This window comes from Camelus dromedarius, chromosome 13, assembly GCF_036321535.1.
Source record: "Camelus dromedarius isolate mCamDro1 chromosome 13, mCamDro1.pat, whole genome shotgun sequence".
In the NCBI taxonomy this organism is placed as follows: Eukaryota; Metazoa; Chordata; class Mammalia; order Artiodactyla; family Camelidae; genus Camelus; species Camelus dromedarius.
Genome location: NC_087448.1, coordinates 51,641,807 through 51,669,226, shown reverse-complemented (window position 1 = coordinate 51,669,226; position 27,420 = coordinate 51,641,807). Strand labels below are relative to the sequence as shown.

The 27,420-nt window shown below is 42.7% G+C and overlaps 1 protein-coding gene across 6 annotated transcripts in view; it reads left to right on the top strand.

The window, feature by feature from the left end:
* Positions 1 to 27,420, top strand: part of ENOX1 (ecto-NOX disulfide-thiol exchanger 1) — a 511,292-nt gene that overhangs the window by 289,673 nt on the left and 194,199 nt on the right. For all 6 annotated transcript variants that reach the window (XM_031466044.2, XM_031466047.2, XM_064493135.1 and 3 more), the window contains 2 exons: positions 24,598 to 24,741; positions 25,580 to 25,717. In XM_031466044.2, coding sequence (XP_031321904.1) covers positions 24,598 to 24,741; positions 25,580 to 25,717 — 282 coding nt within the window. The remainder of the gene's footprint in view (positions 1 to 24,597; positions 24,742 to 25,579; positions 25,718 to 27,420) is intronic.

The following is a 27,420-nucleotide window of genomic DNA, read 5'->3' as shown; positions in this document are numbered from 1 at the left end:
AAGACCCTCATGGACAGATCCATAGGCATACTGAAAGTAATGCAATGTGGCTTAAACATTTTCACACACAAAAAAATCTGGCTCACTGCTCACCTATTCACTAAGTACCTGTGCTTTGCTAGGTGGGTGCTGGTTACACAACAACCAAAGAAACAGAATCCCAGCCTGTTGGTAAAGAACTTCAGTCTTGTAGAAGAGACAGGCCTTGAGGGAGAAGCAAATGGAGAGAAGTGTATCTCTACAAAAACACAGAATATTGTGAGGTTAAAGAACAGGTTGCTGTAAGAGAGGATGGTCATTAATAATGTAAAAGATGTAAGAAAAGATTCTTTGAGTCAGGCCAGTGATTATTCAGCTAGTGCTCTATCTTCAAGGGTCAAAGCCAGGGATTTCATAACATCACATTCATGAACCCTTAAGACTGGAAGATCTTAAAGGTCATCTTGCGTCTTGCATCTTCCCAGCCAATACTATACCGTTGAGAATAGAAGGTCAACCAGCTGCTGCTGCATAAACTTCAGGAAGCCTTCTCTCCTTCTTCTTTTTTCTTTTAACTAATTAATGTGTTATTTATTGGCTGGATGTTACGGTGGCTGTCAAATCTTGATGCACATCAGAATCTATTTTGGAGCTATTTTTAAAAATGCCAGAATCTCATATCAGATCCACTGAAGGTTTAAAAAAAAATCTGAGGGTGGAGACCAGCATATGTGTTTGTAAAAACCTCCCCACGTGATTCCTCCCCAGTGTCCATCAAAGGCTGAGGACCACTGTGTGGAGTGCCAGGCACAAAGGCTAGCTCTGCGGCTCCTGAGAGAAGCATGTGTCTGCCTGGGGACAAACATGCTTTTGTATATTACATAAGTTCAGTAATGGGAGCATTTGATTGCTCTGTAGAAAGCTCACATTTTCCTCCTTCCAAACTAAACTGACACTTTAACTCTTCTCATGCCTTGGAAATCCCCTACTTTTATCCACCAATCCCCTGAGCCAGAAACCTGGGAACAGTTATTGAATAGGACCTTCTTGCACCATCACCTGTGGATTTCAGTTGCTCCTCAAATCCTATCTTTCTATCTGGAAATATCTCTCAAATCTGTTCCCTCTCTCCGTCTCCACTGCCATCGTCCCATCTTGACTGGTCTCTAGCAATTGCTTTGGAAGAGATGAACCCTCCCCAGGCTTCTCTCCCTGTGAGCTGAGCCTTACTTTACTCTAAGAAGGATCTTAAATTACAAATTTGCTCCTGTCGTTCCCAGTGTAAAACACTCTGGTCCCCACTGCCTGTGGAGATCAAACTCCTTAGCTGGGCTGCCATCTATATTTTCAGCATTATTCCCCACCACTTCACCATTTGCCCTGTAAGCCCCAGGCGAACAAAAATACTCATTTCTATACCACATCATGGACTTCTCACTTATGTGTCTTTGCTTATAGTGTTGTCAATGCCAGAAACACTTTTTATTCCTTTTTAATACCCCTCCAATTTTCACCTTCATTCATGCTTCAAGAAAAATCTAAAATCACTTCCACTGGCAGAGTGGATTGGTTCTCTCTGTTCCTTACATTAACCCGTGTTTTAATTACTATACCCATTTATCTCCAGGCATACCTATATACTGACCTATCTCTCTGGGCCAGCCTTCTTTGGAGTGAGTTTTCATTTGCTTAGAACTGAAAATGGTGCTACACCCAATGGGAGTTAATTAACTAAATATTCGCTGAGTGAGTGGGGAAAAGAATGAATGAATCTGAAGCCAGTTCACCTATCCCTTTCCACTGGTCCTAATTTTATTCTTTGGTGTATTCCTTAATTAATCTAGTCCATTTTCTACATCTGCTTTCCTTCTAATATGTGAAATCACTCTCATTCTTTATTTTTCACCCCTAGTCACAAGGCTAGTAACTTGTCATTTGAAAGCTGACATCGACTCCAATAGTCGTTATGGGCAGTTTCAAAGTTGCACTCACTATTCTCTAGTTCAAATGACCTAATCCTGATAAATTTGCCACAAACTCAGATTTTCTAGAGAGTAAAGTGGGTAGCCTTTAACCTAGTGTCGTATCACATTGGTTTCAGGATTGAGGTGCTGGTCTCTCTCAAGTTCAAATGCATTTTAACAGCGCTGCATTTTTACTCCTCACGTTCACTGTTGTTGGTGTATTTTGCATCTTTCTGTTTTGTGTGTCCCTGAACTACTTGCTGTGGATATAGATAATTTTGCTACTTTTGTCTTTTAACCTTCCTACCCGCTTTATACGTGGTTCACTTCCCACTTTTACTGTATATTTGCCTTTACCAATGAGAGTTTGTTTCCTTTTATGGTTTTCATGTTTCTAGTTGTGGCCTTTTCTTTCTCACTGAGAGAAGACCCTTTAACATTTCTTATAAAGCTGGTTTGGTGGTGCTGAACTCTTTAAGCTACTACTTGTCTAGTACAACTTTTGATCTCTCTCTCTCCATCAAATATGAATGAAAGCCTTGCCAGGTGGAATATTCTTGGTGGTAGATTTTTCCCTTTCATTGTTTTAAATATACCATGCCTCTCCTTCCAGAATTTCTGCTGAAAAGTCAGCTGGTAGCCGTAAGGGAGTTCTCTTTATGTAACTAGTTGCTTTACTCTTGATGCTTTTACTATTCCTTCTTTACCTTAAATTTTTGTCATTTTAGTTACAATGTGTCTTGGTGTGGTCCTCTTCGGGTTGATCCTGTTTGGGACTCTGTGCTTCCTGGACCTAGATGTCTGTTTCCTTTCCCAGGTTAGGGAACTTTGCAGGTATTATGTCTTTAAATATGTTCTCTGCCCCTTTCTCTCTCTCTTCTCCTCTGGAACCTCCAGAATGTGAATGTCAGTACACTTGATGTTGTCCCAAAGGCCTCTTGAACTGTCCTCATTTCTTTTTATCCCTTTTTCTTTTTTCTGTTCAGTATCAGTGATTTCTCCTACTCTGTCTTCCAGCTCGCTGATCCATTCCTCTGTGCCATCCAGTCAACTGCTGATTCCTTCTATTTTTTATTTCAATTGTTATATTCGTCATCTCTGGTTCTTCTTTATATTTTTTTAACTCTGTGTTAAAAGCTTCTAACTTCTCACTCTGTCCATCCAGTCTTCTCCTGAGTTCTTTGGACGTCTTTGTGATGATTACCTTGAACTCTTTGTTGGGTAGATTGCCTATGTCCACTTGACTTGGCTCTTCTTCTCCGATGTTATCTTGTTCCTTTGTTTAGAAGGTATTTCTCTGTCACCTCATTTTGCTGGATTTATGGGTTTTATTTCAATGTGTTTCGTAGGTTGGTTATGTTTCCCAACCTTGGAGAAGTGGCCTTTTGTAGGAGAGATTCCGTGCCTCCTGGCAGTGCAATACCCTCTGTCCCCAGAGCTATCTGGATGCTTTAGGGATGTTTCCTATGTGGGCTTCCTGGGTCCTTCTGTTGGGGTGGGCTGACTACAGTGGGCAGTCTGGCAGGCTGGGCCCTGGTCGTGTTGGTTGCCAGGCCCCGCCTTGTGTGGAGGCTGCTGGCCCACTGGTTGACATAGCCCAGTTCTGGGGTGGGTGGTTGTAGGACCAGGGATCCCAGATCTAGTCTCAGCCTGCTTGGGGGGGTGGGATCAGTTTCTGGCACAGCTGGCTGCAGAGTCTGGGGTATCCCATAGCTAGTGTCGATTTGCTGGTATGTGGGACTGGATCTCAGGGTGGCTGGCTGAGGGGTCCACGATGTCCTGGAACTGGTGTTGGCCTGCTGGTGGGTGGGGCTGGGGTCCAAGGCTTCCTGGGGCTGGTGCCTGCCCAGTGGTGATTGAGGCTGGTCCCTGGGCTATTGTTGGCCCCTCAGTGGAGCTGGGTCTCGAGGTCTATGGCTGCAGGGCCCTGGTGTTACTGGGGCTAGTGCACTGGTGAGCAGGGCCAGGTCCCCAGCCCTCTGGCAGATAGGGCTGGGTTCCGGGGTAGCTGTGGGCTCAGAGGGTCTCAAAGCAGCCTGTCTGCTGGTGAGTGGGGCTGTGTCGCTTCCCAGCTGCTGCTTGGCCCAAGACATTCCACTACTAGTGCCTCCAAGCTGTTGGGAGGTGGTGGGGTTGGGTCCTGAGGCCAATAGGCTAGAGGGAGGATTCCAGACGGTACTTGTCAGCCCCAGTGTCCGCGTGGTAAAATGAGCTCCCCAAAACGGCTGCTGCCGGAGTCTGTTTCCCCAGGGTGAGCTCTAATCGCCTCCTGCCTCTGGGAGTCTCTCCAAGATCAGCAGGTGTGTCTGACCCAGGCTCCTGTCAAATTACTGCTCCTGCCCTGGGTCCTGGAGCTTGTGAGCTTGTGTGTGCCCTTTAAGAGTGGCGTCTCTGTTTCCCACAGCCCTCTGGCTCTCCCGACAGTAAGCCCTGCTAGCCTTCAAAGCCAAACACTCTGGGGACTTGTCTTCCCGGTGCAGGACCACAGGGCTGGGGAGCCCAGTGTGGAGCTCAGACCCCTCATCCCTGGGGAGAAGCTGTGCAGTTGTAATTCCCTTCCAGTTTGTGGGTCACCCACCTGGGCGTAGGGGTTCTGACCTCCCCTCCCACTAGCTGTCTTGTTGTGATTCCTTCTGTATGTCTTTAGTCGTAGAAAATCGTTCCTGCTAGTCTTCTGGTCTTTCTCATCAATAGCTGCTCTGTAAATAGTTGTAATTTCGGTGTGCCCATGAGAGGAGGTGAGCTCAGTGTCTTCCTGCTCCGCCATCTTGGTCACTCCGCTCCTGGGACTGAGTCTCACACTTGCTACTTGTTCAGAGAATATCTGATGCTCACACTAATGTCTTTCCTCTCCCCACTCCCACCACCACCTCGGACTGACATCGCATGTTTGCACTGTTTATTCTACCTTCCCCATTTGTGGGTGGATTCTTTGTTTGCGTGTATGGATTATTTTGCTTGCAGAGGGAAACTCACAAAAGGAGACCTGAACAATTCTGCAGTCTTGGTTGTTTATTGTTAATGACCCCCCCCCTTCAAATGTTTCAGTTTTCGCTTGTTCCTCCTCTTCAGATATTTTATTTTTTTAAATATGCAGATGTATTTATTTATTTATTTATTTAACATTTTTTATCAATTTATAATCATTTTACAATGTTATGTCAAATTCTAGTGTCGAGCACAATTTTTCAGTTATACATGAACATACATATATTCATTGTCACATTTTTTTCTCTGTGAGCTACCATAAGATCTTATGTATATTTCTCTGTGCTATACAGTATAATCTTGTGGGAGGGGACAGACGGGATTTTAAAATTCAGGTATTTTAAAACATACTCTAGGTGCTTCCTCTGGTATTTTTTCAAAATGTTCAATCTCAGTCCTTCTGGGTTCAGGCCTCTCCCATGTTCTCCTAGGAATTCTCCTGACACTTTTGTGGTTGTCTTTACTTTGTGTCATTGCTCCCATTTACTTCTCATCCTTGTAGAATCAGAATTCATCAGGGAAGTTCTTGTCAAGATATGGTGAACTCTATAGCGGCATCTCCTTTGCTTTCACTAGGATTATGACTATATAGTTATGTGATCAAAATTTTATTTTTCAGAATCTCTTTTATATTAGAGCTGATGTCTTTGCATTCATATCATACTTATCTTTTTGCTAATGTTTTAAAATGTTTTTCCTAAGTCAATGGCATGGATCTGATTAGAATTAATATTCTTTACCCACACTATTATGAACTTCAGGATGGTAGGGTAACTTTCTTCTAAGAGTCCAGCCATTTCCATGTGGTTATTAACTTTTTTTTTTTAAGCTAGTCAGTATTAAGGCTATTACATAGTTCTTCCCTGTGCTCAAAGTTTGGGAACAGACTCCTGCCATTCCTAACCTAGTTTAATTCAACCATTGTAAATCTGTTCTCAGTCACTTTATTTAAAACTCTGTTAAAATCTCCAATATTTTGTGTATTTTGGGGTCTCTTGGTTAATGAATTCTGAGATGACTTTCTGTGTTGTAAAAATATGCATTATGTTCTTTATTAAAATGATCTCTTTCACACTTTTGAGCAGTAAAACCCTCATTTTAGGATTGCATGAGTTGGTGAGTAAATGTATGTTTATATTGTTATGACTTTTCTCATCGTTTCTGTCTACCTTTTATTTAAAAAAAAAAGTTCACTTTAGTTTTCTAGTTGATAAACTAGCATCTTTATTTAGGAAAATGTTTTATTTTGGAAGTGTACGCCTAAATCCCTTGACATCTTCCTCAAAGCAGCATCTTAGAGAATAAAAACTACCCCTGTCGTTATATAGATATGGGGAGACCGGTTTCATCAGAGTAACTTTACTTAAATGTAAAGTGGTAAAGAGAGAGGCCTCCCCGACTCCGGACTCCTCACATCAGGGTTTACCATTCCCTTTGGACTAGCCTGCCTTCTTTCCCTCTCTTCCTACTGAGGTGTTTTTTTATCCTTCAGGACTGAGTCCATATATTTCTTCCTTGTGGTGCTTTCCTGACACCCCAGAGGAAAATAACATCTTTTCTCTCTCCTCATCACCCATTTCTACAATACATTTTTTTTTTAATATTATTGATTGTGACATCTAGTGACGAACCTCCCGGCTACGCTGGAGACATGTCATTCGCTGCTGTGCATGGCAATAAGGACTGGTTACTAGGCATGTTGTTTGTTTGTTTTTCCTTAAACACTATATTTAAAATAAAAGCGTAAGTTATAAGGGCTTTCAAAATACCAGCTGCACATAGTATTTTATATGTGTTTAAAGGAGAAATGAAGTATCTAGGCTGTACGAGCGACATTAGTTTAGTGTTTTGAAGCATGTGAGTCGTAATTATCCCCACACCTTTCACAAGACCCAGGCATCACTTTTTAAAGGACGGTATTTCACTGAACCTGATGCTGGTTGCAGTGTTCAGCAGCTGGGCCGAGAGGTCAGGTTCCAGGAGAATGTTATCGGAGGAGCTGGCTTCCCACGGTCTCTTCTCTCCCACCTGCTTGTGGCCTTGTCTGCTGGGACTGGGAAGCTGGGGAGAACTATGCATGCTATGCAGCTAAATAGAGTGAGTCCAGATGGCCAGCCCATGTTCTGTCCAACAGACTACACTGCCTCTTATCATTTCTTGGCAGTTTCTAACATGCAGCGCTCCTAAGAGCCCTGAGTTGTAAATTGTTCCAGGTCTGAGGCTTCCTGGCCAGAACAGCATGGCCCATCAGTTCCCAGCTTTAGAATAACAAGAAGGAGGACAAATGGTGTTTCCTGGTGAGATACCATCATCGTAATCACCCAGACAAATCCCGCTCATGGGCCTGTCTGCTGTGTATAAGGTACTATGCTAAGAGGCTGATCATTCACATTGCTCTCTGCCTTTAAATGTCTGGGAGACTAGTTGGAGAGAAAACACAGACACACAGAGAAAATAACCACCAAAAAAAGGTCATGTTAAATGGCCCGAGAGGCATAAGGACCACTGGTTGTCCAAATGTATTTGTTCTGCAGTTTGATGGTGCAAATCAGCTTAACCACTTCTGCCATGTCTGCACCATCAGAATGTTTATTTACTTATTTGTTTATGTACGACTCCACAAAGTATCTATTGAAGCCTCTTCCTAAGCAAAAATATCAGCAAAATCATACGGTTTTCTTGTAATACATTTTTTTTTCCTCCTGGTACATACATATTAGGCTGAACTATATGAAACTGCCAATCTTTGATCATTATTTTCAATCCACAAAAACATCAATTTCGCATGGCTTAAAGTAAACATAGCTATTACAAATTAAAATGATGGTTTCACGTCTCACACTAAATCCCCAGACATACCACCCTGGAGGAAGTCTAGAGTTGGAGGGAGCAAGCATTCGTAAAGAGTTGATCTTGTGAGGTTTCACGGAGGAGGTGGGCCTGGACGCAAGCCTGGAAGAAGGATGCACAGAGAAGAGAGGGAAGTGCAGGGCTCACGGGGGAGCAGCCATCAGGCGGGACGTGTGGGAGGCCGTGTGCAGCACTGGTGGGAGAGGAGAGCCGATGGACCAGGGAGAGCGCTCCTGACTCCTCTGTTGTAAATTCTTCGTCCTTGTGTTTATTTGCAAAGATGGTTTTCAGAGCACACAAGCACAGTTTTATGACCCTTCTGAAGTTTCCTGAACATCATTCTGTTACTATGACTGATACCTGAAGCCAGGTCAGGTAGCGTTTCTATGAAGGAGCGTGTGGTTGTCTGCAGGGTGACCACGGTTGGAAAGAGCTGGGCAACAGAAGCGCAGGAGGCGTGCGTGTGAGTGCAGGCAGACAGCTGCGTAGACGGAGGCGCCGTGGGAGCTCCCCCTTAGAGAGTCAGGCCTCCCAGGCTATCAAATCCCACTGAGGGTTCTCCTGCCCCAGACAGCCACTGCCAGGGTTGGGGTTCCCTCCAGTTCATTCCAGAAGCTCCCTTTGCCATTCCTGTGGACGTCTTTATATCTTTCTGGCCCGTGCCCACTGTGCTGAAGACTCCAGCCCCAGGCTTTGCTCCTTACCAAGTGCAAGTAATGGGTAACCACCCAGCACATTCCTCGGAGCTTACCGTGAGGGTGAATCCAAGGTCAGTTTCCCAGGATCAGTTTCCACGGCTGCCATGCCTGTCGGGCCCGGGCTCGGCCCTGCCTGAGGTGTGTTTCGGCACAGAACATCCAGGCATCTGACCAGTGGGCCGTGGAACAACATGAACTACATTTTCTTGGAATGAAATGAGAACAACTGTGTTCTAATGTGTTGGAAAAACTCACCAAGTGCTTCAGGGGTAGAAATGTGGCCTCATTACTTTTAGAGCTTGCTGTAATTTAGAAGTTGACGGGTAGGACTTATTTCCTTATATTCAAAAAGTATAAACTTGTATGTGTTTTATTGTCAATTTATTGGTGCTTGGTGTCTAGTGTTAATTATTTGTGTCTGTAGCGGAAAGAAGAAAGCAGGGCTGCTCCCTTGCATTGGGGTGCCCAGATGCAAGAAAAGCTTGAGGGTTAGACAGACACCAACAATAATAACCACAAGCAGTCAACCTGTAAATTAAACTCACAGCCAAGATGAGGGCCAAGTGGCCTACAGATCTTTAAAATGTTACAGTTGTTTCATTTATCATGAGTCCAAGGAAACCTAACTCCTGATGACGATTATATATCATTTTCCTTGAAGATACAGTGAACTTCACTGGTTTAATTGAGTCATTCAACAAATTTGTATGTGTGTGTTTTAAAATATAGAGATTTCAGTATTGTTCGGATCTGGTGAAGTCAAGAGGTCAGGAGAAGACCGCCATTGAAGAGAGAGTGTGTTACTCACAGTTCCTAGGAGGCGTGAGCCTGCCACACCCTGCAGGGGTGGGGCACACGGGGAGGCACCAGGGTCAGTCAGGATGCAGAAGGAGCCAGGGAAAGGTGGGCAAGAGGCCTCACTGTAGTTTCTGAGAGAACGAACCAGTGGAGCGGGGTAAGCAGATTCAGGATGGGTTATTTTGAATAACCCCAGCCGGCTCTGAGGTACAGGGCTGTCTCTCATTGTCTGGTACCTGGCTCTGGGGTGATTAGGGCCAGAGGACAGTCGCTTAGTGTGTGAGCCCCACAAAGGAGTCGATGGGGAGGGTATGAGCTCTGGATTGGTTGGTTTGCTTTGGAAGAGTAAGCTCCCATGGTTGGCTCTGTTTAGAAGTTGACTGGTCCTGGGAGGGGCAGTCCCTCCAGTGTCAGCAAGGCCCCAGATGTAAAGCATCAGGAAATGCAAAAAATAAACAGCACAATTAATGCAGTACGTATATACGTGTGTGTGAGTGTACAGACACAGAGACACACTCACTGTTTATTCAGTGCATTTGTGTGGAGGGAAAGGAGGATGCATGTCTACTGTGTACCAGATGCTGTTTCAGCTGATGGTGATTTAGCAGGAAAAACATAAAAAAATTTGTAAAAGTCAGCCTGCCCTTACGGAAGACCAACCCATCAAAGAAATAATTACGTAATAACAGTCTCAAATGCTGAGAAGTCCTATGGAGAAAAATGCAGCTGGTAGAAGGGCAGAAGGAAAGCGAAGCTGCTATTTTTGGTAGGTCCGGGACGGCCTCTCCGCAGAGGGTTCCATTTCAGCAGAGAAAGGCTTCGGGGGCGAGGACGGGGTGGTCACACAGGGATGTGCAGGAACCACAAGCGCCGAGTCACTGGCAGAGGATCGCGCTTGGCAGACTGGGGGAAAAGGAAGCTGCGTCCCAGGAGCTCCGGGAGGAGGGGGCTGTAGGCAGAGGTGACAGGAATATATGTTCCTGTGATGCCAGAAACCTAAGCCTTATGTAGACAAGAGTTCAGCTTTAGTCTCAAAATGTAAATTAAGTAGTAATCACCTCACTCTCTTATCTTCTGCACGATGACATTTTTTCAGTATTTATTTGAGGTGGCTTCGTTTGCAAATGGGAAAGCTTAATATCTTCCTCCCCAAAGGTTGAAAGTTTTTTTTTTCTTTAACAGTTGAAAACAAACAAGTAAAAACTTCTCCATATAATACAAAAGGGTTGCCATTGCGGTCCTTGGCATATATGTGACATGTAAATAAAAGGAAATACAATTTGAAAACTGCCACACTTCTGAAAATCTAGAAGAAGAAAAAAGATCTGGGCACAGTCAACAATCTGCTTTTATTTTCTGTTAAATCGTGATGTTTTTTGTACTTGGTATCATTTCCTGAATATAAAGCAAAATCCACTCACACTCCACTTACCTTAAGAGCGCCTACAAAGAAAAGCCTCATTTCAAATCTAATTTTGGATATTGTTCTTTGTTAAAAATTCATAGGGTTTATAAATGTGTCACATCAGTACTGGAGTCTCCATTATTTCCCCGGCTCTTTTCCCGCTGCCAATTCTGATCAGAATTTTAAAACACCCCGAACTATGAAGGTGTTCTCTGATGCACAAAAGCCGGAGATGGGGGATGGCGAGAAAGAAAAGAAATTATGAATAGAACTAGAAAGACCTTCTCACCAAATATGCTGCAGTTTCTTGATTTAATGTGAGTCAAAGCAGGTAAACAGACAGGGAGAAACCATCTTCTCTTAACACAACGTCTAGTTACTGCTATTAAGTGCTTCTCAGCCGACTTTAAATGTGGTATTAACTAATCGCTGGTCACTTGTTTTGCTTTCAGTAAATGGAGGAAACTTCCATTTTGGTAAACGGAAGAGTAAGGCTGATCCCTTGGCCTCTCCTCTGTCCTAACGCCTCCCCGCTCACATTAGCGAGACCTAAGTTCCGTGCACTCACTAGCACTGTGCATGCTGTTTGCTGCAACGGACGAGACAAGCAATGCTGTGCAGTTAAATGTTTTGATGAGTCTCCATGTGGAGCCCCGTATCATTTATACGTCATACGTTTTCATTAATCTGGGTCAAGAATATGCAAATATAACAAAACTAGCAGAGAGCATAAAATTAGACTGTGTAACCTCATGTAACAAAACTGTGATCACACAGCAGGGAGGAAATACACTTTTCTGGATTTTAACTATAAATTTACAACCATTGCATTGCATTTAATGTATTTCAGAAATCCCCTTTTCTCCTCGTATAAACTTATTTTTGCAGTTGAACTCAGCAAGGAGCTTGCAAATTGAGGAACAATTTGAGCTCAATACAAGTCTGATGGGAAGGATCTGACTATAACCTCTATTTTATTCTGTATCACATTTCAGTATTAACTCACATCATCTCTTTAATTTGCTGCTCTTCCTAAAACGGTCTGTTCATCTCCTTCGTTCCCGAGTGTGTGATCCAATGGCAGATAACACATCCAAAAGATCTCTGCCATTGTTGGCCATTGTTCTGAATTTCATTTGATGGATGTAGTCATCGAGGTGACACTACAAGCCTTTCCTGCGTTTGATTTCTTGGACCACAGGAGTTTACAGACCAAAACACTGATGCTCTTGCCAAACCCTGCCACTCACAGTCTCACACCAGCTAACTTATTGTTCTGGTGTCATGTGAACCAATAATGAATCAAGCCAAAATACTGGTTGAAACAAAACAAAACAAACAAGAGAGACCAGAATATGTACTTTTCAGGGGGGGAATAGCTGAGATAAAGATGCGTTCAGGAGATTGTCCTGGGTGGAGATTTTGCTGCTGTTTTGTAGTCCAAAGAATTTCTTTACAAGAGCCTGTCTAAAGGGATGTGGATTTTAACCATCAAGATGTCTGACAGTGTTGCCCATAATGCTTCATTTCTTTCAGTTCCTCCAAAAGGCATTATGCCTTAGCCCCTGTAATAACTTGTGAGATGAGGATTGAAGGCATAAAGTGGAAAAGCTCAGGGAACTGGCCTGGGGCGACTTGTGATAGGGGCTCTCCTATGATATGCAAATTGTGCTGCCAAACTGCCGTGCACATTTTTATAAGAGAGGCAGAAAGGGGGAAGTTCCCAGATCAGCTCTCAGGGTTTAAGTTTATCTTCACCGGAAATGAAAAAGTGACTGGTGCCGTGGTAACAGTTCCGATGAGCACGCAGTGGGACTTGGATTCAAGTTTCCATCACACAGTAACACAGACCCTTGTGCCTCCAGCACCTCCAGTATGTCTCTGATCCCTTGCAAGAGGAATTAGAAGTTGGGATTTCTTGTTCACTCAACTCCTGGCTCTACCCAGCTCCTCGGTACCTCCACTTCTTACTCCCTGTAGCTCTTGTGTGTGGCAGAAGGCAGAAAGGAGGAATGAACTCCGGGCCAGCCCTGCAGCCAGCTGCCAGCATTGTGAGAGAGCTTGTGAAGCAGAGGAAGTGGGACAGGACAGGGTGCTAGCACAAAAAGGGAGAGGAAACGGGAAAAAGGAAGAGTAACCTGACTTTACCTCCCCGCTGTCCCATTTGTATGGCCCTGCCGTCCTTTTCTCTGTTACATTTCATTAGAAGTGTGTGGGGAGGTTGGTGACTTGGAGATTGCAAAGGGAGCTGTCTACACAAAGATAACAGTTCTGGGCAGCCCTGGTTGGCGATGAGGATGCTTAAACCAAGCTCTCAGCTCAAACCACAAGTTTACCCTCCATATCATTTCTGGACAAAGCTAAGCCCTGTCTGGGCTAAGACATTTGTGAGACCTTCTGGTAAAACCTAACCCATTAAAACCCTCAGACTGCAGGTCAGCCCTAGGCAGACATCTTGTGTGTGTGTTCCCCCTTCCCGTCTCTCTAAATGCACCATGCATGTTCTGGCATTAAGAGAAATGGGCTTCTTGGGGTATGGGTATAGCTCAGTGATAGAGCACATGCTTGGCATGCATGAGGTCCTGGGTTCAATCCCCAGTATCTCCATTAAAAAAAAAAAATGCTTCTCCATAGAGCATGGGTTTTGAGCTGTCTTCCAGCAGTGAGTTCTGCTGATGTGCTGATGTGCTTTTCCTTGCCTGTTTATTTTATAACTGAGGTAGAGGGGTCCAGGTGGCTGCCTGGGGGCTGGGGTGAGGGCCGTGCAGACACAACAAAGCTCCCAGGTCCTGATTACCTTGCGATCCTCAGACTCTGGTTCCACTTCACCGTGGCAGGCTGTCTCCTAGCACCATGTCACTGCTGGCATTTTTCTTGCAAGCAACTCCGGCTTCATGTTTGCTCACTGCTCACAGCAACTGCTGGTTTCAGCCTACTTGTCTTTCTGGGTTTTTTTTTTTGTGGAGGTGGGAGGGTAAGGGGGAGTTGGGGGAATGGGAAGAATCTTAGTGACTTTCCTTCCTTCCTTCAGGAATAACAATACCTTAGTAAGTAGTTATATCCAGAAACTAGTTGTTGTGTTTTCTTATAATAGGCAGACTTTAAAGAGTATCTAGTCAGCCACACTGGGGCAAACTCAAGTCTCATTGATGCTTTTTTTTTCCCCAACTGAGCTATAGTGGACTTAAGTATTATATCCATTTCAGGTGTACAACATAGTGGTTCAATATTTTTGTAGCTTATACTCCATATAAATTTATTATAAAATATTGGCTACATTCCCTATGCTGTTCATCACATCCTTGTATACTATTCATTTTATACCTAGTAGTTTGTACCTCTCAATCCCCTTCATTCTACCTGCTAGTAACCATTAGTTTTGTTCTCTGCATTTGTGAGTCCATCTCTGTTTTGTTATATTCGTTCGTCTGCTAGTGCTTCTTAATTTGCAGACTCCTTAAAGATGAATCTGTCTTGTTTGCTATTGTATTCCTGATCTCAAGCACAGTGACCCACAAACAGTAAGCATTTAATAAAGATCTGTTGAGTGAATGCGTCCCTGGGGGATGGAACTAACCCTTTACCCCAGACAACTCTGTCTTTAGAGCCAGTCAAACCAAGAGGGACCTCCTTGTCTGGCTTTTTTGTTGAAGAAAAGTTCCCCAAATCTACAACAGCACAGGTCCAGGCTAAGACAAACTGAACCCTGGGCTCTGCCATTCATTAGCTTTTTGACCTGGGATAAATGAGCCAGGTTCTTAATTTTCTGAACCTTAGCTTTTCTTCCTTTGCAAAAAAGTGCTAATAACATCTGTTTCATAGGTTGCTGTGGGTTTTTGTGAAATCAAAGATATGGGACTGTTATGTCAGAAGCTGTTTTCCCACTAGGTGCCTTTGGGGGAGGGCTGAGAGAACGACATATTCCTTTTAGTTTCTAGACGTTAGTTTTTTTTTTTTTTAACTCGTTGTAAGTATTAGTGCCAGTAAAAAGGCCTTTCAAATAAAAAGGTCCTTATAAGAACATTAGTTTCCATCCACCTCATGTATATTCATGTTTATGCCCAGATTGAAAAGAACCATGTCAGTGCACATCCATGCAAATTTCACTACAAAAAAAAAAAAAAAGGGCAGTTGAATTAGCTGGTAGGGAGGGATGGTAGCCAGACTTTGGGACGCGTGTTTGAATGGAGATGGTGTCTCCTATTAAAGTGAGAGTTTAGCATCAGGAGATTTTACTGTGGGGAGTCTGGAAATAATGCTGCATTTAGTTTTATGTTGATTATGTGTCTCGTGGTTTTATCTACTTTATTTTTACCTTATTAATAAAACTCTGTGTCTAGGGATTGTGTCAGGTCGATATGTTGGAATAAGTACGTGAAGGCACGTCTACTTCATTGTGTAAGTAATAAAAATCATTATCCTGATTGCATTAACGGTCCAAGGTGAATATTTGGCGCTGACGGCCACGGAAGTTCTTAAGTGCTGTCACTTCATATCCCGCACCGCTTAGCAACCCCTCGCTGCTGGTGACTTTCTGAGTCATCCTTTCACAATAAACATCATCTCATAATGAACCATAAATTTTAGAAATGCGCAAGAATGAGAACATCAGAGTTCTTGAAGAGCAGATGATCTTTTTCATTAAGACTAGAAAGGGGAAAATGTGATAATGCTGGTGGGAAATTCTTTTAAAATACTTGTTTGGGTTGGGCTTAAGCCATCTTGCTGTGAAAATAATAAACCATGGTAGCAATAGCAATATACGGTTAATTCCCACAAAGTACATTCAGCATAATTTCTTTTTTTTTCATAAATAGTAAAACCATAAATAAATATGATTACTCTGAGCTAACAAGAAACTAGCTTAAGCACCATGAGCCCAATGTTTTTCTCTCATATCTGTGTTCTCTAGGGCCAGTTTTTGCTCACTCCTCTGCACGCCCCCACCCCTGATAATATGTAAATCATCTGTGAATAAATAACTGGGGGTGGTGTTTGATCTTGAACTGAGTTTGGCAAATTTGAGGGGAAACGGAGCTTTGTTTATCTCACACACAGCAGGAAGGAAGGGGCCAGATGGTGCCTCACACAGCCACTTAAAACTTGGTAGGCTCCAGGCACCAGCAACTTCCTTCTGGAAGCCTCACTCCACCACATCTCATCAAAAGGACGAAATGCACTCACATCTGACGTTCAATAGAAGTCTGTCTATAGGACATTTGAACAGGGGTTTTATACTTCTGCTTTTGAAACTATTTGCCTCCAAGTTACTCCTTTCATTTAAAACCTGCTCTGATTTCCCCATAACCATGCAGGCTCAGGGATTTCTTGCAGCGTGAGAAGAGCCCCACTCACAAATGATTTTTAACTATAATGATATCTGTATAGATATTAAATTTGCGAATTAAAGAAGTTGTCCTAATACGAAATGCATAGGTATTTCACGAAGTAACTTTTTGCCTTTGATCATGCACATTTCATTGCAAGTTGGCACAGAACATTTTCGGCTCTCCAACGTTATTGTAGACCTCGGCGCCTTTAGCGTCTAGTTAGTGACATAGCCACAGTTAGAAAAATAAGCTACTTTCCCTGGGCTGGATGAGGTCTTAAGCTGGAAGATAGGAGTAGAGAAAGATATTCCATTTGAGAAGCTTAGTCCTCCAAATGCCATCCCCTTGTACAGAAGGAGGGATTTCTGTGTGACGTGCTTAAGAGGCAAATAGCGTCTCCTACTGACCTGACAAGGAGGATGAGTGTTCAGGGGAGAAGGTGGGGTGGAGGGCAGCACATACACACTTTTGCATGGAAATCTGTAACAGATAGGAGGAGGGAGGAGGGATGGGGAGGGAAGGGAAGATGTTATGGGTATAGCAGCAATGTTTTACGCTGACCATTAACCTTGTTTTGGTTGCTGGTACCTTCCCATCAGCATTTTTCCTCCCCCTCTTTTTGAATCTTGCTGAACACAGCCAGTAGCAACAAAGGTCTGACCCATTTCCTCAGGATGCTCCCTGCCCGCCCAGGACTCTCCACTTGGCTATCTTGCCGCACATGCGTTTGGACTGGGCACTCATGCCCCAGTGGCCCTCCCCTAACTAGCCCAACCCCGTGTCACCCCCTGTAATTCCCAGAAGAGTGAAAAATTACCGTCCCAGGGAACCTCAGGCCCCCACTCTCCTGCCCACTGGTTACAGAGCCTCGGCAAGAGCTGTGGCTGCTCATCTGGAGAAGAGAGAACAAGGTCCCGGGCCCCCAGTAACACACCAGAGGGCAGGTGTCCCGCTCCATCTGCCAGTCCCAGGGCGATCGCTGCTGCGGGGCCAATGCTTTATTCACCGTGTGGCCGTGGCATCATTAAGAGCACATTAGTTTAAAGAGTAACTCACATGTTCCTGGTGGCCCTCCGAGGGGAAATGTTAAACAGGATGAGCAACTGGCTGGGGCCGGTCACGGTCTGATCTGGGTTTTATTGCAGGTAGATTTCCATTGATTCAAGGGCTCTAATCAGGGCTTTTTGGAAAATACATAACTCATTTACTAGCGCTGGCAGCCACTTAGGAATCAGTTACTCACCCACTGCAATTAAAGTGTTCCACTTTGTAGCTTAATATGTTTTCCATGGTCGTCGGGTCAAGGTGTAAAATGAGTATGTAATGAAAAAACTGAGTACAAAACAGCCCAAATTACAGAGTTAGAGATAGTCTGCATCCCTTTACATGAGACCATAACGTTCGCAAAAATCACTTTCCTTGTACGAGTGTGGCCGCAGGGACCACCTGCACTACGCAGACACGACAAAGCGTTCTTTGATGTGTGACAGCGTCCACAGTTCGTAGCGTTCTTACCACTTTTGGTGGCTGCGTCTTTGAAGCCAGAAAGCCACCTGAAGTCTGCTCTTCTCCAGGGGACTCCTCCTCTGGTCTCCCTGTCGCTCCTTATTGGCAGCCCAGGATGCTGCCGATCCAAGTGAAGCATTTATGTAGTTCCAGCCTTTGGTTTCCCTTGTCTGTTCCGTAGAACTTTCTGGATGGGAAGTGAAGAGGACAGACAGAGCGAACAGGAAAAAAAACAAAAACAAAAAACTGAGGGGAAGTAAGAGCTCTCTGATGTGTCCTTATTTACTTTATGAACTTGTCTCTAACTTACTTATTTGTCAGTTACACGTCAGTGCCCCTATCCAGGGACCAGAAGTGTCCCTTCCCCAAGGCTACACATCACTGTAGAAGTAATGATCGAAGGACCGAGCTCAGATATCCGGTTTTCCAGGTAAGGGCTCCACTGAAGGGAGAACTTGTGAACCGTTGAGGCCTGGCGGAAGCATTCTGGGGGCTTGTGTATCCAGGAGAAGCTAGGATTGAGGAACTCTCGGGTTCGAACCTTAACATGCTGTGAACTTGCGTGTGTTTGTCCTGACTGACAGAGATCCATTAATGAGAGGAAGTAGTTGACCCATTACATGTTTGATAAACAGCCTTCAAGTTTAATATTGCCCTTCTCAGAAAATCTGAAATATTCTAAGAAGGTCCTGTTTTTTAAAACTTGTCTCTACAAGGACTTTGGAATCACATATTACATGGTAGCGACCAGTCCCATTTTCTTTTCTGTTTTTAGTGGAAAGAGAGGGACTTTATTCCTTTGGTCTCAAACGTTCTCTTTTATTATTTTGTTTAACTTCGAAATGTAAAGCGTAATTTTTTAAAGCCAAGATTTCCTGAAAACAAAGTAATTTTACCATTGTCATTTCTCTACACGTATGTGTGTAATGCCAAATAGTATTTTTCTTTGTGTCAAAAGACAGTTGGCTTTCTTTACTGTCGTGCTCATGGTGGTTGAGTTGTCTCTGGCAAATTTGGTTATTTTGTTTAATTGCGTTTCAGAGGGAGACCTTCTGGTTCTCTCTCATATTTATTCATTCTCTCTCTCTGTCTCTCTCTCAACATTGAGTTATTCGAAGACAGACATGTCATGGGTAAAAGTTTATCATCCATTCAGTAACCATTTCCTCCCTCAGATGGAAGGACGATGATTTGTAGTTTAAAACTGGCTACTAGACAAAGTAGAAAAATGGAGGATGTAATCACAGACCCTTAATGGCATTTTGTGTTTGAGAAATGGCCAGAGCTGCTTTTTATCCTGCACAGTGCACGGCAAATTGAAACTTTTCCTTTCTTCCACTGATTTCGCTTCTTCAGCGCCATACATACATGCCTTTGCTACACTAATGTACTGCTTAATGGATCTGGAAATGGCGTTATTTATAGATCTCGCCTCCCAAAGAGCAGCTGCGAGAAGTCTCACAACAGGAGAACATCACTGTAACCTGCTCACGACCCTCCGTGTCTTACCAGCGAGGTGTGGGATCTTGGATCTTGGAGAATGACTTGCTGAGGGCACCAAAAGCTTCTCTGGAAAGATCTAACACTTCTTAAAATCGTCTTTCTTTGATACTTTCAATTCATCGTGTTCTAGTCTCCTTTTGTGTCCTTTAGTTTTCAAACCTCCAACCTTTGAGATTGGACCCTAGAACTGAATTTTGTCCCTTTGTTCCTTTATTACTTTCTTTCTCTCTTTTTATTATTGTCCTTTTTAACTTTGTTTCCTTCCTTCTATGCCTGAATTCATTTGAAAAAAGATGTATTTATATAATTTTGTCTGTGTAATTTCTATATAATGATTTAAATGTATTTCATAGGTTTATAAACATATTATAATTTTATATATACATTGAGCATCTGCCACATTCCAGATACTGTGTCTGTTAGCTGCAGGGTTTGCAAAAGCAACTAGTTTCCATGATCATTCTAAGCTTTTTGTTTACTAGGGGCATAGACATAAACAACTAATTAGAGTATGAAGTTACAGTACCGGCACAGAGAAAGGTCAGAGTACAGTGGGAACACAGAGGAGGGGGTACATATCTCCTCGGTCCTCTTGCCTTAATGGACAAAACTGCCTGGAACAAGAATGGCACATCTCCTCAGGTGCACTGTGCTGTGACGTATGTCACCCCGTGACCTTTTGAAAAGAGTTCGGTGGTTTTATAAATCCATGAGTAATAGGTCACATATTAAAGAAGGTCTTTTGATTTCATGGCTTTGATAGAATTACTACAGGGTTCAGCCTTCCCTGAATTGATCTTGGCCCAGTTCCAGCCTCTGCCCATATCGTTTCCAAGTGATGACTTCTCTCTCCATTACTGAGAAGGCTCTTTCTAGCTGTATTTGACATAAAATTCCTTCTTTACAATTCTCTCATCGGAAATTCCCGCACAAAATCTAATTCCTCACACACTCTCATCTGAGCTAAATCTCTTCTTCAAAACCTTAATCCTTTTATTTCTCACTAATTAGGAGGCATTGATCATTGATAACCTACATCTTGAATATTTAACAGACCTGAAAACTTCATCATTCCTTGTAATGTAGCACCTCAGATAATCTCTGTTATCAACTGCCTCCTTCTTGTCCTCTTCACGCTCTGTCCTCTAAAGGGCACCCACCATCCAAAAATTACTCCTATTTAAGAATTAAGAAGCAATGTGGATTTGGCTGACATTTCTGTAGAGGGGGCAGAAGGAAGATTTACATTATATATTTTCCAGTGAACCACCCGAAAGTCTGCGTTAGTCATTTCTCTTCTCTGAAGTCCCCTCTTCCCATGAGCGGCCACCAAAGATCCCTTCTTTCTTTCTCCTGAAGGCACTTAGCCTTAATGGCTTCTTTTATCACCTTTTGCAGAGCAATTCCACTCTGTCTCAAAACTTGCAGATTCCATCCAGCTCCTAGATCAAAGAGAAGACCTAGTACATAAGAGGACCCATTCTCCTTAGAAGCCTGTTTAGCAACCCTCTACAGTAATTAAAGCATGTCTTTGCGATCCTGTTGTGTTTGAACAGATAATAGTGAGTGAGAATGTTATAAAACTGTTGAAATACACTAGATTCTTCTGGTTGTTTCTCAGTGGGAGAATTAGTCTGAATTACTTAGTTTACCATTGTACCATTGTAGGAAGCCCAGAGATGCCTCCCTTATTCATAGATGGTTGCTTAAAAATCATGGAATTAAAACATAAGTAACAGCTATTTAGCAATATTCTGTATCATTTTAAACTATGGATATTTCCATAACCTCAGGAGAGTATCCTACTCATTACACGAAGATCAAAGTGAGATATTTTCTTAATCATGGAAGAAGAAAGTAGAACTTTAGATGGGAATGCATTTTTCTTTTTACTATAAACTATGATAATGTTAATGAATGTTTCCTATGAAGTAAGTTTTCTTTGGAATCAACTCTCAACAAGACATTAATAAATCTGATTTTCTCACTGTATTTTCTATTGAATTAGGTATGAACCTAAGGACTTAACTCAAACAAAATCATTCCTTTAAATTAAAAAAAAAAGGAAAAAAAATTCAATTCTTAACTTATCTCTACCCTCTTTTAATAGGAATCTGGGTTTTGTGGACAATTACAGATGGATTTTATTACAGCGTGTGTATGTGTGTCCTTGGGACCTGTAAAAAGTTGGACAGGTAGAAAGGGTTGTGTTATTAGGAGCAGGAGAAGCCTGTGTCATTTTTTTTAGGGCCAAATAGTATTTTCTTAGGCTTGGTGAGTTTCAAAAACTGTTTGCCCCATTGACACAGCCCAGGGAAGTCTTGAGCATAAATATGTCTTGTTGAAGAGCTATGAAATTGAGCATGAGGTTTTGTACTTGAATGTACCTTAACAAAGAACAGCTTAGATTTCTGTTGAACCTAGATAAACCTGTACTGTTATCCATGGCATTTTATACACCTGATTGTTTCCGGACGATCTTTCCTCACTAAAAACTGTAAATAGAAACTGCCAATTTCACCATCGGTCATGAATCTCTTGACAGCCTTTGTAGTTGCATAGGCAGAAAGAAAAAAAAAACAAACCTAGAGACAAAAATGTATACATCTTTTAAATTATATTATATTATTTTATAAAGGAATGGTGGAAAATGAAATATTCTGGTACAATTTAGGTGTGACACAGAAAACTAGGGCAACGCTTACTTTTAGAAATATCAAGTGTTACTCACTGTTTTAAAATTAATTACATAATTAGCCAGCAGAACACAAAGATCCCAGGGTACCTTAATGGAAACACTACTCTTCCAAATAAAATAATAATAATTAACACCTACTATATTCCAAGTGCTTTATTAGCTATAATTTTTAGCTCCCCACATCTCTGTGTGTAAATAAACATCATTATGACCATTAATCTTTTCTATAGTTTAGAAATAAGAAAACTAAGGCAGAGAAAATGACTTGAGTGATAAATCAGAAATAAGAAAACTAAGGCAGAGAAATTGATTTGAATGATAAAGTATGGCCTTGAATCATTTAAAGAGGCAGGTACTCAATAGGAACAATTAGATATTAGTGGAGTATAAAAAATCCCTCTTGCAACTATTCATAAACTACTGGGTAGTAATTCATTTAAAATACCACCTTTCTCCCAAGCCAAGTGATCACATCAGTTTAAAATTTTTGAAGACTTGCAAGGCAGCCATGAGACCATCAGAAATGCTGAAGATGTGGCAGAACTTCCTTTTGAGTCACCTTTCTAGGTGAATGGCGGCCACGTGAAGTTGTGTGTCATTCAAACCAATGGGTTGGGAGATTGAAGAGATGTAATATGTTGAATGTCACAGAGCCTCATTAGGGGATGAATTCAGGTTTACAAACCACAGCTTGCCATGGAAGCAATACTTTTTTTTTTTTTTAACGAAACAGTAGAACTTTGTTAAGATGGGGATGAAAAGTAGGGTAGAGGCTGTGGGCCTCCAGGACACTTGATGTGCCTCTGTAAGACCATAATCACTAACGTAAAACCTCGGAACAGACAGTTATAAAGCCGAGGAGATCGAACACCACCCCTAAAACGCTGGCCAGAAAGGCAAAGTGAAACATCGCCGGTCAGGCCCAAGGCATAAAGCCTACAAAGTAAAGGGATGTTCTCTGATACCGTGTTCCAGAACTGCAGACTCACTGGACAGGAAAAAAGTGGTGATTAATGCCCATTGCGGGAAAAACTTGAGCTACAAAAAAAAAAAAAAAAAGCCAGCCAACTAAACTTCACTGGGAAGATAAGTAAGACAAATCGTGACCTTGCAAAGATCTGAAACGCCTCTGCTGCTGGGCCATTTGAGCACAAGAATGAACACATTCTAGCCTGACTCCGCTTTGGTGTTCTGAAATGGTGGGAGGTGGAGAGAGGAAACTGCTCTGAGGCTTCATCCTGGAAGTGTTGCTGGCGTGTGGATAGCCAAAGGGCAGGCATTTTGGTTAGCTATGCATTGATGTTATTGAGTTTATCTTACATGGTGAGAATCTCTCTATCTGGTGGCATCCATTGCCTAAAATAATGGATGCGTATAACAGATAAACAAGTTCTGAATTCTTTTGGGTAGCAGAGTTTAACTGCAAGGTATCAAACATTTGTCCTGAGCACAGTTGGCTCCCAAAGTTAGGATTATTCACTACTGCATATGGAGGTGTTTCATCTTCCTGACAGGCCACTGGAAACTACTGTTTTACAGGCCCCTCTGGCTGAGGGCTAGGGATTTGTGGAGACCATAGACACAGTGCGCTCAGTGCCCACCTGTCCTTGAGATACTCAAACTGGAGCTTCATTGGAATTAAACTTATATTCACCTGGCAGCAAGGATTTTTTTTGAGAGCACAGTGTTCAAAGGGAGGGGTCATTGATTCTTGCACTTAAGAATCAAAGAAATGAAAGAGCACTCCATCAAACTTTACACTAAATACACTGACAACCAGACCAGAACACTGATTCTAAAATACCCATGAACAGAAACACAGTTTAGAAAAATGTCTAAATTTGTACCTAAATAAAAATGAATATGTAAATTCAATTGTTTTAGCAATCTACTCAAAATTCAGGCTTCTTAGCTCACCCGTCCCGAATGGCATGTTTTCTCTTCCAGTCTTGAATTGATAAAGGTGCATTTAAAATGTGTGTGTGTGTGAACGCTATGTCTTTGCACTTTTAAGGATGGAGAGGACGCGTGGTATTTTATAAACAGTGCAATAGACAGGAGCCCTTTGCAACTTTCAGTGATGTCTTACTGTTATGTGTTTTTGTTAGAAAAGTGCTTTGAAAAGCCTTATAAAAATGCACTTACACATAAGCTGTGCAATTCTGCGGAAAATTTAGACCAAACAGATTGTGGCCAGTTCAATTTATCTTGCCGAGGAACTAAAACAACAAATGCTTTTTCCTCTGCTGCACCTCCCCCCCAACTCTACATCTTCTTTAAGAGGCAGCACCCACTCTTTCCTTTCGCCTTTCCTGATGCTTGTAGCCTGGGTACCCTCCCCTAGCAGCCTCACAGCGAATAGCTTCTTGCTTTTTTCCTTCCTCTTCCCTACTATTTTCTCCTCTCCAAATACATTTCACAGACGACTGTCTTTGAAAATAACAGCATCAATTAATTTTTTACCTGTAAAAAAAATCATGTTTAGCCCTGAGTCTGCCCTCTCCATTGATGTGAATTGTGTGGAAGAGGCTGTGCAGGGTCTGATAAGCCCCTTTGGTGGAGTCTCTTCAGCAGGAGGCAAGGCACTGGCCGCTCCGCTGACCGACAGACTGTTTATTCAGCCAGCCCTGCTCTCGGTGGTTGACAGCTGACCCACGTGTCTCCCAGCTCTGCAGCTGAGCCAGGAGGCAGCCTCGGACACACGGGGTGGAAGCAGCTTTCCTTCTGTGCCTGTGACTCAAAGTTGTTCTTTGTTTTTTGTTGCCTGTTGTTTGTTTGTTTGTTTGTTTTGTTTGGACAACAGTTCCCCTGCCCCCCACAAAGGCTCCCTCAGTTAACTATTCCCCTTTCTCACCACACTCCTCTTCCCCTCTTGCAGACTCCGATGATCTCCGTGGGGACCCTGCTCTCAGCCATCAAAGTGCTCCCGCCCCTCAAGATGCTCGTAATTCAGTAGTAGATGCAGGTGGCGTTGAAAGCATCACCCTGTGTCCCCAGCAGCTTCCTCAGATGATGGCTGCAGGTAAATATCGGCGGCCAGCACCAAACACAAAAAAGGCATTTTGTGTCTTAGTGGAAAGCCTCCCCAGCCATGAGAATATGCATTCATCCAGCAGCCTGGGCTCCTACAAGAATTCAGACTGTGGAACTAGTGAACATCAAAGAGCATTAAGTCAGTATTTTGCTGACTGTTTTTCAGCTCTATGCTATTTGTTTTCAGTATGATTTATTTGTTTATTTTGTTTTGATGAAAGTTTGTGCTTACAAGAAATATTCTGGGAGTCACTTTAGGCAGACACCTGCATTTCCTTAATGTAAGGATGTAAACAGTTTGTAAAGGAAGGGGCATGTTAAAATGTTAACACTTCATAAATTCAGTCAGGACCAGTTTGACTGCTTGACAACTGATTTTAGAGATTTTATTAAGTGATTAGAGGGTGTGCCTGCCTCAGAATTACTCTCGGAAACATGAATTTATTTATTCTTAGTTTAGTAAGCCAGTTGACTTGTTTTACCCAGCAAGTACTCTGGCTTTGCCTCTCAACTTTGTTACTTAACTAATGTTTCACTGGGTGGAGGAAACTATACTTCAGGTTTTTTTTTTTCCCCAAGGTCACTTCCTTAACGGCATGCTGTGTATAATATAAACCGCACGTCATTAAGTTTCCTCTCAGAATATATTTGAAAACTTTTTATGTTTACATCTAGAGAAAGCATCGCTGTAGATTACGATGCTATATTTTTTTTGTGCTTTGGAGATGTGCTGAAATGAAGCCTCCCATCTCTCGAAACGCGATTTCATTTCAAATTGACACCCTTGCCTGTGGATTCTAAGTCCGAGTTTGTTTTCCCCCCTGCAGCAGCCGATGGTTTGGGGAGTCTGGCAATAGACACGACCCAGCTCAACATGTCGGTGACAGATCCCAGCGCCTGGGCCACCGCCATGAATAACTTGGGCATGGTTCCCGTGGGGTTGCCTGGACAGCAGCTTGTATCGGGTAAGCCTTCTCCTGAGCTGGAAGATGCCTGAAAGCTGCGCCAAGGGGGTGTGGATGATGGCAGCCTTGTAATCTCCCCACACGCAAGTGTTGAGCCCTGTCCGGGAGTGATGACCGGGGCGTGTTTGGCAGGCTGTGCTTGAATTGAGATTTTTTTTTTCTCATCACCTCGCTCTTCTGCCCAATAGCTGTTCTCAGAAAAAGCCGCAGGCAGAATCTCCTAGCTGTGGCATTGGAACGTCAGTTTCATATTTTAAATGGTAAATAGAAGAGCTAATACTTGCTTTCCAGCTTGCAGAACTCTTTCGCTTAGGCTGTGCCGTTCGCTTGCACAGTCTTCTCTTTGAGACGGGCAGGGACTTTATGGTGGCTGTGGCTCTTGTTCATGTTCCCATTTTAAAAATAGGGAAAGAGAGGACCCAACTTTTAGGTGACTTTTCCAGCACTGAAGTGGCAGAACTTAGAAACCCAACTCAGCTGGCACTGCATTCCGTTTTCTTTCCATCACACTTAGGAATCGTGATACACTAATGAATTCAACAGAGAAAATGTTTGGAAATGTCACAAAGCAGAAAGTCACTGGGAAGAGTTCATCATTTAATTTAACACACGTTTGTGCAGATTTTTCACGTGCTGTGTAACAGGTGCTTTGGGAAATATAAATATATATGTATTCAGGCGTCCTTAAATTGACAAACAGCAACAAAAAGACAGCAGTACAAATACTGTGTAGAATCAGGTGCTAAGTAGTGGTTCAGACTAGTAATGTAGTAATTTTCAGAAGGATCAATGACTGGGGCTCTGAGGGAAAATGTTATCAGGGAGGCAGGACTTGAGCTGCCTGGAAAGACACATGGGATTTCAGTATTCACTGCATTCACTCATTCAACTCGTGTTTGTTGAGACACTGTCCTGGTGCAGGGGCTCCAGCAGTAAACAAAACAGGCATGATCCCTGCCCTCCCAGAATCTGCCACGGAGAAGTGACAGTCATTATACTGCAGTCGTTGTTATATGCCAAAAGAACAATTCGCTTTTGCCCATCGAGTTAGATGAGTGTAGACAGTACGCACTAAGTAGAAACCAATTGTCTTTGGAGAGTTACTAAGTTTCACACCCACAGACCTGTGTACTTTGAGCTGAGTTGACCAAACATTTGGGATTTTTTTGTTGTTTTTTGTTTTTGTTTTTGTCAGTAGGGGCCATACATATAAAACTCTAAACAAGCTGTCGTAAATTATATATAGTGTGTGTGCGTGTGTGCGCATATATACAAACGTACATGTACATACATGCGTATATGTATACATGCAATTTCTTTTTTAATACAGCAAACAACATGAGAAGAGAGGACAGGAGACAGGGGAAATCGGGAGACAGAAAAAGGAAAGTCAAATATTGAGTTACAAGACATTTTCTTTAGGACATTTATAAAATTCTCCAAAATGTTATAAAATTCATACAGTTGAAGAAGAATCAGCTGTGGGATGTGTGTGTACAGACATAAATGACGTTTTCTATGGTTTGAACATGTGTTTATCCAGACCCCTCTTCCCTAAAGCTAATCTTGACAGATACTCCGTTCTAATAACTTGAGAGTAAAGATATATATGTTTCTACCCAAATTTTCTCAGCTGCCTAATTGAAATATTCATACAGCAGAAATTCCTTCACCCTTGTCTCCACCTCCCGTTTCTCTCAGAA